General features: G+C 36.3%; 1 protein-coding gene across 2 annotated transcripts in view; it reads right to left on the reverse strand.

Annotated features, from left to right (window-relative positions):
- Positions 1-351: 351 nt before the first annotated feature.
- Positions 352-15,297, reverse strand: part of ROCK2 (Rho associated coiled-coil containing protein kinase 2) — a 99,679-nt gene continuing 84,733 nt past the window's right edge. The window contains exons 25-32 of one of the 2 annotated variants that reach the window (XM_039388475.1): positions 14,480-14,659; positions 14,165-14,333; positions 11,049-11,119; positions 9,987-10,075; positions 9,158-9,236; positions 8,694-8,955; positions 7,906-8,119; positions 352-2,463 (exon numbers count right to left, since the gene is read on the reverse strand). In XM_039388475.1, the coding sequence (XP_039244409.1) occupies positions 2,460-2,463; positions 7,906-8,119; positions 8,694-8,955; positions 9,158-9,236; positions 9,987-10,075; positions 11,049-11,119; positions 14,165-14,333; positions 14,480-14,659 (1,068 nt within the window). In that variant the 3' untranslated portion in view covers positions 352-2,459. Of the gene's footprint in view, positions 2,464-2,490; positions 3,783-7,905; positions 8,120-8,693; positions 8,956-9,157; positions 9,237-9,986; positions 10,076-11,048; positions 11,120-14,164; positions 14,334-14,479; positions 14,660-15,297 lie in introns of those variants that run through there. The other variant, XM_039388476.1, reaches the window with a different exon arrangement.

Raw genomic sequence — 15,297 nt, forward strand, 5'->3', positions numbered from 1 at the left:
TGCAGTGCTCTCTCTCAGCCTGTATTGCTCTACGACACCATCTCAATACAGCCTGCTGTAATGTATAAATGCACAGAACGTATAAACTGGGGCCAGTAAATACTATAATATAGTACATTTCCTGAAATGTCAGGCTTAACAGGGCCCCAGGGATTAACAGTAAATGAGGGCAGGCCAGGGAGAGAAAAGTGCAACGGATCCAGCCCCAGCAGTGGAGCAGCTGCCAAACAGCTCCCCTGGAGTCTGCGTTCCCTCCTCACACAGGCTTTGTCTTTGCCTTTCCCATGTCTGCCGCAGTAGTTGCCTCTATAATTAAATTCAATTAATTACCAGCTTCTCAAGTTCAGGAACTATTTTACCTTACTCAAATAGTTTATTTAAAAATATATATATAATATTCTCCAATTCAGAAAAGGATAGAACTTCCCACAATGTAACATTTTTTTATATATATATATAAAATATTTATGCATTCAGTGAACGGAAACAGTTTTACTGTATACATTTTTAATGTTGTTCTCTATGCATATCTGCATTACCTAAAAATATACCGTACTTCTGTAAATCAAAACAAGCAGGGAAAAAACACTGTAGCTGTGCGCTGGGTTAGAATACCTAATAAAAAATGATATGAACGTTTTAGCTTCGATTTTAAGAACTCACAAACAACATTTTACTTTGTGAGTGCATAAATAGAAGACTGAATACATTCTGGCTCTGTTAAGCTGAACTGTAGTAGAGGTTACAAAATGTAAATATATTTTTTAATTTTCAGTATTTCAGTGTTTCCAAGTTCACTTTTCATGATAGTGTTAAATAAATCATGGTCCTATCCTTCCAAACATTTCAACACTCTTTAAAAAACAAAAACAAAAACAAATTTAAAGTGAAATGTCCTCCTTCATTGAAGTGTTAGATCATATTTTAAATTACTGCACTCCCACACAATATTTTATATATATATATATTTTAAATATATATATATATTTATATATATATAAAGAGACCAAATAGGAGACTATATTTTTTACTGTCAATATGTTTAACATCGCATACTGTAGTTGTATAAAACATGCATTTTCTGGGATAATTATGAACACATCATGAATGAGCCCACATAAATTATATTTTTGTACAACTCCAAGTTAAAAAAAAGAAGTCAGATTAAGTGCCTCTGAGGCCCTTTCTTCCCAGCTATCAGTTCTCAAAACACACTACTGAAATATTTATCTATGCCTACAGCTATGTGCTAGAGAACCAGATTAAAACTTTAAAATACATCTACAGTATGTTTTACTTTTCTTAAAGTTTGTGACAGTCCTTGGATATTGTGTTGTGAAATGTAAAAATAGTCACAGATTCTTTTTCTTTCCAGAAATAAAAAAAAAAAACACATCTAGGAGAGTATGCAAAAACAAGGCAAAATGAAGTTTCATAGCACTTAATGAGGGTTAATATAAGTCAATAACTAGCATTGAGGTTCGTAAAAAGGGCTGGATGAGCAGTTACATGTACAAGCAAATGGTCTGGTAATTCCAATGCTCTCCGACATTGTTTCTGTAACCAACACTTCTCCACCCTTAAAACCAGTCAATATACATTCAAAATAGGCTGACACTGATATACTTACTAGGTGTAAAAATAGTGCACTATTTTTTCTGCCACAAAGCAAAATTGCATTCTAAGAGCCGGTAAACTTTCTTTTTCCTTAAATAGAAAGAATGGGCAAAAAAAAATTGAAAAAAGTTTAAATTAAGGCAATTAGACAGGTAAAACAGGACTGCCCATGATGACGTATAGCTGAAATTAGTACATACTTCAAACCTATACTAGCTGCTGAACACTGACATGCAGCTTCTGATAGACGTGTATGAATGATATAAACTTCAACAGTATGGCTTTATACAAGTGCATAGTTGCAACTGCAATAAGTAACGGTATCTGATTAATAAGCATAAAAAAATAAAGTGGAAAGATTTTTAAAACCCTCTTGCAGTATTACAGTACAATATATATACACAGTATAATGGTCACTTCTTACAGATGCAGTCTATATCACTATGGTGGATCTTCCTCCGGTTCTACTTGCAGACGTGCTGGTGGCATCTTTACAAAAGCTGAGAAGTCAGTTTCTTCCATTTTAATATTCATTCCTCTTGATCCTTTAATGAAATGTAGTGTATGTGTCTTGCTTTTGTGGAACAGAGTTTAAAAGGTTACCTAACATATCCTTTTACTATTTGCCAACCATTCCTCAATTGATCAGTCACTTGGGAGAATACAGGAAAACCCTCAGAGATTAGTAATTTATATTGCAGCAAAAATGTAAACCTCTGATATATATAGCACAATCTCTCAGGAAAATATATATTTTTAATATATTTTGGGATATGTTTCAGTCTTGCTGTAATGGGAAGAAAATTATCACCTTGAACTGTGTCTACATTCACAGAAAGCAGTTAGCTGAAAAAGAAGAAGGAAGGTTGGTCAGTAAATGCAACAAATGTAAATCTGACAAAAACATACTTCTTCAAAGTCTTAATTTAAGATGGGCTCATCATCATACTTGGGAGAAATGCATCCAACAGCATTGTTACTTAAGGACAGCACATCCTTAGGCATTATGATCCCAAATCAGTTAAAACCCCCTTATAATATAGGAGGGTACAATATGCACAAGGTAATAGTCACTTCTAAAAGATTAGTGACTTGTAAGCTTTTAGTACATAAAGATGCAGTACATTTAATTAACGTAATGCTTGTTACTGTGAACGCTAAGCTGGTTAATTCCACAGGAGCTGGTGTCTCAGTTCCCTGAGCACAGCTGAGGTGCAGCCCCAGTGCTGCTGCCATCGCCCCTTCTTTTATACAGCTGAGACAAACCTCACATACTGTTTGAAAGAATTCTTAGGCATTTAACATTCAGAGGTTTTTTTCTGTGTAAATGAAAGATTGCATCAACATATAAAATGATTAAACTGAGATCTATAACATAGGTAACACTATTTCCAGTACATTCACAATTAAGCCGTGGGACAAATTAAATCACTGCAATGGCCGGATCTTTCCTAAAGCAGTCAAGGAAACCACATCACAGAAGCTGCAAAGCCCGTTTGTTTACATAATTTTCAAATGCATGGTTAGGTACCCAGAAAGCACAGCACTGCAAAGGAAAGCCAAGTCAAATTCACTTCAGAACACAAGGTAGAAAAGAAAAATGCAGAACTCCAGTGATTTCATGTCTGCTAGCCATAGTCAGTTTATATTAAAAGTTTAAAAATGAAAAGTATTTGTAAATGCTAAGTCTATTTCAGCTAAACATCCAGCTGCTACTATCTTCCTTTTATCCTTCAAATACTCTCTGCTGAGGTTAAAAGTATTAGCATTATAGATGAGCAATGACTGACAACAGCAGGGGTTTTTTTCAGGCAGGCAGACATGAATTTGGAAAAAAAAAAGATCTAAAATTAGAAAAATGAAAACACTGACAAAGGCAACAACTTGTTCTAATGAAAATTACTCCTCTAAAAGTTCAACATCAGGAACAGAATCTCATTTTCACTGTTTAAAATATTAAAATGAGATCTTGTATTTTCTCTGCTTTGAGAAACAAAATCCAACATAGCATGCTGTATTCAAAGGCAAACAAATCCATTCCTCTCTATTTAGATTTACCCCTTATACTTCTTCAGAAATCAAAAACATCGTCATCATCATCACCATCAATATCATCAACATCATCAAATGACCAATCCCAGTCCTTAAATGCCAGATCAAGTAATCTGCAACAGGAGGGTTTGATGTTTAATGAGTGTCACACTTCTATAAAAGTCTTCCAAATTCCTTTTGTTATCATTAAACCTTTTTAACTAAAAGACTATTTTAGGTAGATGGGTTTGTTCCTTTGTCTATCATGGAATATCAAGATTCAGTGTTCATGTAAGCTAGGAATATTGTACTCATTGAAAATTCATCTCAAAAATCACTTAATTCAATATAGAACACTTACCATATTGATTTTTTTCCAAAAAAAATTTCAGTAGGAAAGACCAACAAGTACATTTTATAAAATTAGCTGTTTTTTGTTTTGCTGCTGTTCTTGTTGACTCAGGTGGTTTTATGCTCTCCTTTTATCCCTTTCCAGACAACAATGCAAAGCTAACAATTTTTCCAAGAAATTCAAATAATTTTGATTGCTGAACAGAACAATGAATAAGAAACCTTCCTCTAAACATACAAAATACAGCATTATTTTACTGCATCCCAAATACAGCGTGATTACACTATACAGCTATTCTGTAGCTCATGGCTTAAATCTAAGCAATGCCAAAAAAGAGGATATATCAATTTGTTCTCTGGGCCTCGCTGTCTGTGCTCCTTCTATGGTCACTATAGAACAAAGAAAGCAAGCAAGGCAAACTCTGTCAGCAAATGAGTCATTTTACTTTTTTAAGACATTTGTTTTGGGATGGAGTGAATCATTGTCTAGAAGCATTCATCTCATTCTGTAGTTATTGAAGGATCTTAGACAAATATCTTAAGTAGTAACTTCTCAACTGCTATAGCTACAAGAAATGAAACCCAGTCTAGTCGTCTCTTCAGTGAGCTCAAAGGACTTTTAATCAGGATTATATGCCAAGCATAGGAGGCAGACATAGAAACCTTACTCTAACAGAGCATCAGTGTAAACAGACTACACTGCTTAATATAGTTAATCACATGCTCTAAACAAAATGGGTTTCAGGAGGATTTGCATTTTTAGGTTTTAAGGTTTTAAACTATTTAAACCTTTAAATGTGATATAGCCCTGAAAAGGCTCAATATTAATTTGTTATATAAACTACAGCTAAAATACTTGTATAATTAGGAATTAAAATATATTAAAGTTGATTTTTTTTTCAATTTGAAATTATTCTTTTGGCATGATCGAACAGACAGCTAAACAGAAATTATATGGTCTGTAGGAAAATCTGGTTTGCCCTTTCTTAAATCATCACAAAGAACAACAGTCATGAAAACCTTGGAGAAACAATCACTGTGTGAAATTCCTAGGAGGGACAGCATTTTTAGGACCATGCAGCTTGGAAGGAAGCTCATGAAGTTTCTAGCCCAACCTCCTCCAAAGCAGGAGGCCAGCCAAGGCCAGCCAAGGCCAGCCTGGGATGCTCAAGGCCTTGTCCTCTCAGGTCTTGGAAGCCTCCAGGGATGAAGCCTGTCCAACCTCACCAGCCTGCCTCCCTGCATTGGCTTTTCCTTCTATCCAGCTGGAAAGTCTCCTGGTTCAAGTGAGCCCCTCGTTTCTCACCCTCCCACCATGCAGCACTGCAGAGCCTGGCTCCATCTCTTGGATACCCTCCCCACAGGCCAGGGCAGGCTGCTATGACAGTCCCTGGAGATGTCCTTCGTCCGGGTTGAACAAGCCCACCTCCCTCAGGCATCTGCCCTGACCATCCTGGTGGCCTCTGCTTGGTCCTTCCCCGGTGTGTCATTGTCTAGCTGGAATTTCAGGGCTCAGACACAGAGGCGCTATCTTGCAGCAGACTATGGAGTGAACAGAGGCAGATAACCTCTTCCTTTAATCATCTGGCTGTGCTCCTTTTGGTGTGGTCCCAGAGCCTGCCCTGCTGCCAGGACCCACTGCTTGTCCCCAGCCACTCAGTCCCCATCTTCATTCTTAATAAGTTCATAAAGGAAAATTAATTATTCCATATGGTAAGCCCTTCCACAAAAGCCTCATAGAAGCACCAGTCAGATATAAATTGGCCATAGCCATTACAGTAATTTATGAGTATGTGGTTTCTTAATTAAAGGTGTTTAAATCCATACAAATTTCCACTGGTTTGACAGGCCTGCATTAGTAAGGTGATAGGTGACATGACCTCAGAGAGCTAGCTACACTTTTCATCTGTTAGGTACATTTGCAAAGCTAACTTGGAAACTTTAACTGAAAAAGTAAAATGGTTTACATACAAAAATATTCATCCTCCCCCTTTTTCCACCAGTATAGAATGGTAAATACTGTGTTATTTTGTACAAAAGGTCATGAAGATTGAAAAAAGGATGTTGGAAGGAGAAAAATTATTTTCAGAACATCTAAGAATAGCTATTGAAAAAGAATCAGAATTTATAATATACCTTTACATATTAACAGTAAGAAACAGAATAATGCTACTAAATTAGACTGTAAACACCATGCAGAAGAAAAGCATTCTGCTCGTCCTCCAAGTTGTCATGAATGTTTCCTTGATTCGTGCTTCAATCCTATCATTGATATTTTTGTTAGTTTTGCACAAAGAAACTCTTCAATAATGGGTCCCTAAAAAGTGATTAAAACCCTTTTTCCTTCATGATTATAATAAAAAAAAATCTATTAATTTAAAATCCAAATTATGAGGTCTGACTCTCTTTTAAATATGTAAATTAAATCACCAAAAATTAGACTGCATGAAAATTAGGAGGGAAGTGAAATTAAGTTAATTCAAGTCCTTTCACTATGCATTTCCACCCATTAAAATACCAATATTTGTTTAAGATGTAACTCTTCACAGCACAAGGATGTTTTGGAGTAACAGCAGCATCACAGCAAGCACTTCCCTGCATTCCCTCCTGTAACTCTGTCAACTCAACCAACCCTGTTCTCACCCAGCCAGCTGAGATACTGGTGCCAGTCTGGTCACAGACATAAGGACAGCAATCCTGTCCAGCCACTGCCAAATTACCTCTCCGGAGAAAAATGTTAAGCCTTTGCTGAACTGTCCATTACTGCTGGAATACTGTAACAAACAACACAAGTCAGGCCAACCTTTTCACAGGCTGCCAGCAACTGGGGACTGATAGAAGCACAATATTAGCTAGTGCTGCAGGTCATGAAAAAGGTACACTGGAAGAAAACCAGAAACTCTGTACTGTGCAATCACATAAATGCTACCTGCAGAGTGCTATCACTTTTAGGAATCATGAGACATGAGCATGAGTTCTTCTAGGCTGAATAAGGAATTGAAACCAAATTCTCTCACCCTTTGGGTAAATGACTTGACCAAATAGTGACCCTCTGCCTCCCATCTTCCTGCTCTCTTTCAAAAAGCACAAGTGATCCTCAGACAGGTGCCTGCCACTACAGCAAGAGGCTCTACACTGTGGAACCCGTGGAGGCAGAGACACAGAAGGAAGATTCGCTGTATCAGCTGTGTGCTCCTTTTGTACACTAGGACAAGAACCCTGACAAAACTCTTCCTAAATGGAGTCAGACACGGAAATACATACATTTGGTCAGATGAAACACACATAAACATACAAATCCCCAGTCAACTGTCTAACTTTAGAGCAGGGCAGGAATTTAAACACATGCCTCAAAACCGAGCAATAAGAAATGAAATACAGGTAGGCTTTTTTGTGACGTGTAAGGCCTTCTAGTCTGCTTTTTGAAGGCACCTAATTCTCTCCAAGGTTCATCAGAACCACAAACACCTAACATCATTGCTCAGCTTCAAATCGGGTACTGTAGTGGTCACATCAAAAATTTTAAAAAATTTTTTTTTTTTTTTTAAGTCTTCACACCCCTTCTCACTGACTCTTTGCCTGGTTAAACACCATTTTCCCTATCAGTTCACAGGAAGTATTAGGCCACAGATGATGGTACAAGTTCTGCCTGTTACATGTAAGAGCCATTATCAGTATGGTAGAGTTAACTAACACACAGTGCAAGGTCCTTTAAACAAGGGAACGAACATGGTGGCTCTTCTAGTGGACCTTTTTGTAACTTAACTGAGGTTTATAGAAGATTACATGCTAGATCATACGTCACTAGCCAACAACATTTGTGGTCAATTATTCTTATCAACTTATATGACATTAATTGTAGTAAAACGTTTAAAGCAATAACTTAAATAGCAGGCCTTGTGTCACCTTGGTTTGTTTGGAGGAAGCTGTCGACTTGGTCGTCTGATGGACTGGTTTGGCTGTACCTTCATGGAAGTTCTGGGAGAAGATCGAGCAAAGGGGTCTGGTGCTGGAGGCTTCTTGGGTATTTTTTTCACCAGTCGGCTCACCCATTTTTGCTGTTCTTCCGTAGAATTAGCTAACAGTAGTAGATTCTTTGCCGTAGAAATATCATAGTACACTGTAATAATAATTTTTAAAATAAAAATGAATACTGTTATTATTCTAAAGACGTCCCAACATTAGTTGTCAGATTATGGTACTCTCAAAGTCAACACAGTGAAATCAAAAGAAAATGGACCAGATTTTGCCAAATTAAGTTTCCTGGCTGCTGGTAGTGCTTCCTCCTTATATTTAGAGAGTAACAATTTAGTACTATGGAAGAGTGTGTGCCTGAGCCCAAAAAATTATATAACATTGAGTCACAACGCATAACCTTCACCAAATGTCATCTCTTCCGTAACACCCACTAACACAAAGAGCACAACACACAGTGTGAGCAGCCTTACAAGCACCCTGCTTTACTGCATGAGGTTGCCAACACAACAGGTATCATGGTCACATGCCATTAACTCACAGCAGTGAGTGACTCTCACAGAGACACCCTTGGAAAGCTGCTGATGGCTACTTATTAATAAAAGAAAAACTGACCTGTTTACATTTAGTTGGTGTCAGACCATTACTAGAGTCCTCTGACCTATCAGAATGCCTTGTGACTCCAGCACCATATGCATATTCAAATACTTGCTATTTACCTTTGCAAGGCGCTATAATCTCTTCTTTTTTATCCATGTGGTCTTTGTGACATTTGATGTGGCAGCGGCGACATTCCAGAGCAGGAGGAGGTTTAAACATATGCCACAGTGGCTTCATACAAGCTTCACAATTGGTTGGAAAGTGGTAAAGAGTAGGTATAAACTCATGTCCTTTGTGACAAATGTAATTTGACTTCTCTCCCATGGGTTCCACAGGAAATTCCTGTTCCTTTTTGCTCTCTCCTTCATTAGCATATAGAATCTAGAATCAAAGCAAAATAATCTCAGTACTCCTAGATGGCAAATGTAAATTCAGAGTAATTATCTAAGTAGAAAGATTGAAGAATTACAACAGAAGTGAATTTTCAATAATTTTTTAGTAAATATTTCATTAGACAATATTTTTGACAATGTGTGAAATACCATGTCTGTTACACTAGAAACATTAATTTATTAATGAATACCTGGAATATCCTTGGAATCTCCTTGGAATCTGCTCTGTACACATCAGTCTGAGTGACTGGTCGGACATGGAAGAGTTTGCTATAGGAAATTATTTCAGTAAGGACAAAAATGAATGTTACCAAACTAATAAATTTAAGTTGACAGATTATTCAGGATACACATTAAGACTTAGAGCCATTAAAGATTTGTCAGTACAAATTTCTCATCACTTGGTCCAGTCCTGTCTTTCAACCCCACACATGAACTCCCAAAACCCTAAATAAAAAGAATTCACAAGAATCCAGCTATATTTGCAAAAAAAATAACAGCACTGATAAATAAAACCACCATCATGTGACTTTAATGATTGCTGGCAGCTTTCTAACATAATCCTCTCCCTGCGCTCCAACCTCTGAATACACACATTCTGCATTTATTAAGAAAATTAATTAACTATACAACCCACCTGTAAGGACATGTTGTAAGAGAAAATATAGAACACTGAAAATTATAGCCTCTCTGCTACAGTTCTCTAATCATGTTTTGCTCCCATGTGTATGTGAGGAAGGTCTAGCTGAGCTCGTGGGAGCAGTGCAGTTACATCAGGCTCAGTGGAGTTCCCTGGATCAGTCTGAGCACCATGCTACTGCTGCTGCTGCACCAGCAAATCCAACTCTTTCCCACAGTGGGTACCCTAAGGGCCCAGCTCTGTAGTTCAAATTAAAAAAAAAAAAATGCCCCATGCGACATTGTGATCCCAGACTGGACCTCAAAAGGCCTTTGGTCACAATCATTTCAACAAAATTCACCTGCAAATCAGAAGAAAGAATCACACATGGCAGTACTTACTCTATATCCAATACCATATAGGGATTAGATTGTTCTTTATCTTGTTCGCTGTCATAGAACAGGATCTTCTTACTGCTTACAATTACATACTGTTAGGAGACAGAAAATTATAAAATACATGTTTTAATCCAGCTCATCACAGAGGTCAGAGATGTCACAGCAATTACCACAGATGCTGCATTGATATTTTTCTATGATTTTATTAAATGGTACCTAAATAAACAATAACAGTACTGTATGCTAAGTCCATGATATGCCAAGAAATTCACTGCACAACAAACAAAATCCTGATTACTGGATAAACCAATATATGTTATCAGACTAATTGATACCTAAACAGATTTAAGTATCTGTGAAGAGACAAATCTAAAGTCTGGAAGAAAGATAAAAGCTTTTCCTTTCTATTTTATTGATTTAATTTTTACTTGAACTGGTAGAGTCAGTGTCATCTTATGATGATTGTGTGCAGGTCACAACTAATAGAGATCATACCTAAAAACATCACTATTATACTTACCAGAACAGCCAGCAATATTCATTAAAAACCTAATTACCTAGAAGATGCCCTATTTCTAGGATTTTGGCTAGAATTAACAGTATGACTGAGCAGTAAGCAAACTGGTATGAAAATGTGTATGTTACATTTTGGACAAAGACCCATCAAAGACGTTACTGAGAAGCAGTAAACAAGTGAAGGCTGCACAAGGCAGATAAGTAGTTGCTAGTTTTATCTCCTAAATAAAGAAACTGTCAAAGGCATCTGCTTCCAGACTCTGCTGAATTTCAGCTATGAAATACTGTTGGAAATGCTTACAGCTGCATGTATAAAAGTTTGGACACCATGAATGATTGTTCTCACCTCTGGCTGGACAAAGAAGTGTCTTAACATATTAAAATTGTCCTAAGCTGCTCCCCTCAGAGGTAGCTATCCCAGCTAACATATTTTATACATTTAAGTAATGAGAGAACACATATAAAATAAAAATTGAAGTGTTGAAAATCTGCATTCATATTAAAATCCAGACTACGCATGAAACAAGACCAGAAATCTGGGGTTTTTACCTTTTTAACCCATCCAAATTTTTTAGTGTTATTTCTAACAGGCAGTGATAGCCAGCCTTCCAATCTTGATTCTGAAATAGATATATATATTAAAGAACATAAATATTCACAAAACATCATTTTTGAGACTACTGTGCATTTTAAAATAGTTATCAAAGATCAATAATAAAGCAACAGAGCAAACATAAGACCTATTTAACAGTACAAGGTCTTGCAAGGTTTAGCACAGTAAATGTTCAGGAATGCATTAAATAATCTTTAATGAATAAAGCCAATAACCAGCAATGCAATCACAAAAAAGTAGTAAGCACGAGGAGGAAGGGAAAGAGCAAACTTGCAATTGTAGCACACACATTCCCTTTAGTAATTTTTTCAAGTTGTAAAAGCCTTACGTCTATCAACCTTTACCTTTTACAACAGCATCTAAAGGTATTAGTACAGACCACAGAACATCCAGTTCAAGACAAAAAATGCCAAATTACCACCACAAATAACCCATATGCCAGGGAAAATGTCAGTTTAGTATTCAAATTCATACTTTTTGGTCTGAAAATTTTTCTTTTCTCTAATTCTGCCTGTATCTCCTAGGCTTTCTAATCCAAAATAAGTAATTTTTGGTTAATCCTTAGGCCTTGCCTGAATTCAACTGCCCTTTCACACACTTGCAATATTTTATATTACACTGGCACATTAGTCAGATTTGATTTATCAACAGTATTAAGTGCTCAGCTGTTGCTTGACACACACATTTACAGTAGTAACTATAGTACTGATCACACTTTCTCAGTGGTGGGTGATACACCGGATCACATAGCCTTTGACCCTATTTTTATAGCTGCAGTTAACACAAGCACTTCTTTCCCTTCTGTTTTATTAGGAGCAACTACTCAATTGGAATAATATTTTTCCAAAGAGTTTTCTACCCTAGCAGATAACCTGTACTGCTGAGGAATCTCCAAGTCAAAAATAATGAAGCCTTAAGCAATAACAAACACAAAACCATGGAAGGAGCAAAAACATGCTCCAAAATTGCAAATGTTATTTTCTTTCTCACCAGAGGGCATTTGCAGGTTCCTGCCCATGTTTAATGTAGCATAACAAATAGTTATTAGATATTCATAGAATTGTTATTGTGCCTAGAGAGACTTGAAGCAAGGTTATGTATTCAGATACACAGTCTTCAACATGTATCGCTCTACCAGCATTGCTGTTGATAAACCATTTTAATGTATATACTGAGTACATGATGCAGTTCTATAAAATGTATTTTGCCTCATACCTGCCACTTACATTGTTCCTTTCAACTACACCTGATACAAAATGTAGCAAGCATAATGCTGATGAAAAAAAAATCCTACCCCACATCCAGGAACCATGTGTAGGGCAAAAAGTATGCATGCTTTTCTTATTTCCTAAAATATAATGTTTTTCCTATTTTTCTCTGTAATCTCTAATATCATTGCACGAAATTGGACAAAATGAGTTTCTGATTATAATTCTTCAATGATTACAGATCAGAGAAAGGACAGAATACTCAAAAATTTTCACAGCACATGCTTATAAAGCAATAGGAGGGAAAGAAACAACAAAACACAACGATCATACCTCATAATCAACGATCATAATTACAATGACCTGTTGTAATTATGTCAGCAAGAAGTCCTAGTTTAGATATGATTTCTACTTTAGAGCAAAAGAAATCCATGCACAAACCACGACAGCAGCTAACAAGAAAAAATTATGTATGTACATAACTTTTTTTTCATTAGAAGCCTCATAGTAAAAAACAGAGAATGAGGAAAATACATTAGTCTTTACTCTAGTTCAATGAAGTAATGTCGATATCCTAAAAGAAGTTTTGCCTTCAGTGGAAAGGTATTCACACTTTAAAGGAATCTCAAGTGACATACAGGAATTTGAATGCAACTAAAAAACCCACCTATGATATTAACAGTAAACAGAAGCTTTGTTCAAAAGAGTGTAGGTGCAGTCATATAAAATGAACATAGAATTAGTAGAACAGAGTTCTGTTTTACTGGAGTCTTATCAGTCATTATATACTTTATGTATCTGGGAAAATTAACAAATCTTGCTTGCCTTACCACAAAAGAATCAAATATAAGATTTAAATTAAGGCAAAACAATGTAATACTCAGAAGATTGAATTTCTACAAGAAGATCACAAATGTTTAGATGTGAGGAGTCAGATGTTTCCATACTTCACTTTAACACAGATTCGACTTTTTGGTATCCAGTACCTTAGGGCCATACAGATAGCTGCAGACACTAGAGAGATGCTACCTTGAAAACAAGGCCATAAGGCTCATTTATTCAATGCTTTAATAAAAATGGTAGTTTAAGACATGGCAGCAAGTATTTGCAAACGTTTAGAGAAAACAAGCCATTTATTTGTTTATGCAAACTTTCTTGTGTCTTTGATGGCAATGTTTACTGTCAGTTTAGTGTGTTAACTGCCAGATGTATGTTTCTTTGTTTTAATAATGCATTAAGAGTGTTAGTTTTGAAACAGAAAAAAGGACACAGTAAGAACAAAGCCAAACACTTCTCAGGCATGTCACCTGTGCTATCAACTTCTGTAGGACTGTGTGAACAAGACAAAGGTTCTTCCTCTGAGTCAGAATCAGAATCAAGAAGCATGCGAGAACTGGAAGGCTTAGTGGCAATACTGACAGAGGTGGAAGAGTGCTGATAGGTAAAGGACATGGATTCCATAGTGTGGGATTGAGTGATACGGACTAAACATAAAGCATAAAGGAGGCAAAGTAGAAAAGAAGTCAAAACAGAATCTCTGTGAAGAGAGTATTAGTTTTATATTTCATCACATAAACACAGTAACTGCAAAGGAACCACCACAAGTGAAAAAAATATTCAGCTCTAATGGTGTGCAATAGAATTTTTAAAAATAAATTTCAAGATGAAGTATGATTACAGACAGATTTAGTTAGTAGGTGGATAGTGATCCCTATCAAAGGATTGATAAGGTGGTATAAAACAGATGAAGATGAAAAGTCACAGAATCATCAGATCATCAGCTTCCATGGTAAAACATTGATATAAACCCAGTTAATGCAGAAATATTATTAAGATTAACATACCAGGGAATCCATCATCTGCCTCAGCATCTCCAGGCCCGCTGCCAATGCTGCTGTTGTCCAGCCCAATGTGCAGGGACTGCAGCTGGGAACGAAGCTGTTCAATGTCGCTGTCCTTGCTGTCCAGAGTCATCTGCAGTTCAATTCGGATCTGACTCTCTTCTGCAATTTGCTGTAGGGATAAATTACAAGATTTCCTATTATCCCAATATTTGGTTACTCAGATAAAATGTAAGTAGAAAATCACGCAGAATTTGTAGCCAATTGTACAATATTACAGAAAATGCTGCAATGTTTATATTTGCAAAAGGATCTTACTGCCTGCATTTCATTTATTTCCTTCTGATATTTGATCATCATTTGGGTTAACTTTTCTCGTTCAGACTTCAGTTCCATATGCAGCTTCCTATTTTCCTTTTCCTTCCGCCGTACATCAGTGTCAGATCCACGTTTGACTGGACCCTTCCGATTCATGATCTCAGCCAATTTATTCACAGCCTTTCCATGGTAAAGAAAAAAGAGACAAAAACCACACTAATAAATACACAGAGCTACATTGTGAAGAAATAGTCTTCTGTCTACAACCAGGCACTTCTAACTGTAAACTAACACCTCTGTGATCCAGTAATATAAACTTGCTTTAATTCCATGTATTACTTATAACTGAAAAGAAGGTAATGATGCCACGTTTACTTTAAGAAAGCATTAGCTGTGAACACTTCCACTCATCTCATTTAAATAATTCCCTCCATTTTCACTAGTTAGACCCAATATATATATTTGCATTAAAATGCCACTTGTTCTAAAAAACAATCTGGATTAAAATCAAAAATAAACTTCTTTATAGAACTTATAGAGGAATCAAGACTGAAATCAGTAAAATATCAAATAATTGGAGAGAAATGAAGACTTTTGCTGGTGAAATGCATCTGGATTAGAATTTTCCTCTATGATGAAACACAAGGATCCAGTTTCACTACAATGCAAGTCTACTTAGTAGAAGAGAGAAAAAAATCAGTATTTTTTTTTCAGGGCGAAAACGAATAAAGCATTAATGGTACATATAAATAGTTTACCATGGAAAGTTTTCTCTTATAAATTATTTAATTCATGAACACTATCTCTACATTTATTTA

This window comes from Pipra filicauda, unplaced genomic scaffold (assembly GCF_003945595.2).
Source record: "Pipra filicauda isolate LSUMZ 115617 unplaced genomic scaffold, ASM394559v2 scaffold654_size181887_pilon, whole genome shotgun sequence".
Classification (NCBI taxonomy): domain Eukaryota; kingdom Metazoa; phylum Chordata; class Aves; order Passeriformes; family Pipridae; genus Pipra; species Pipra filicauda.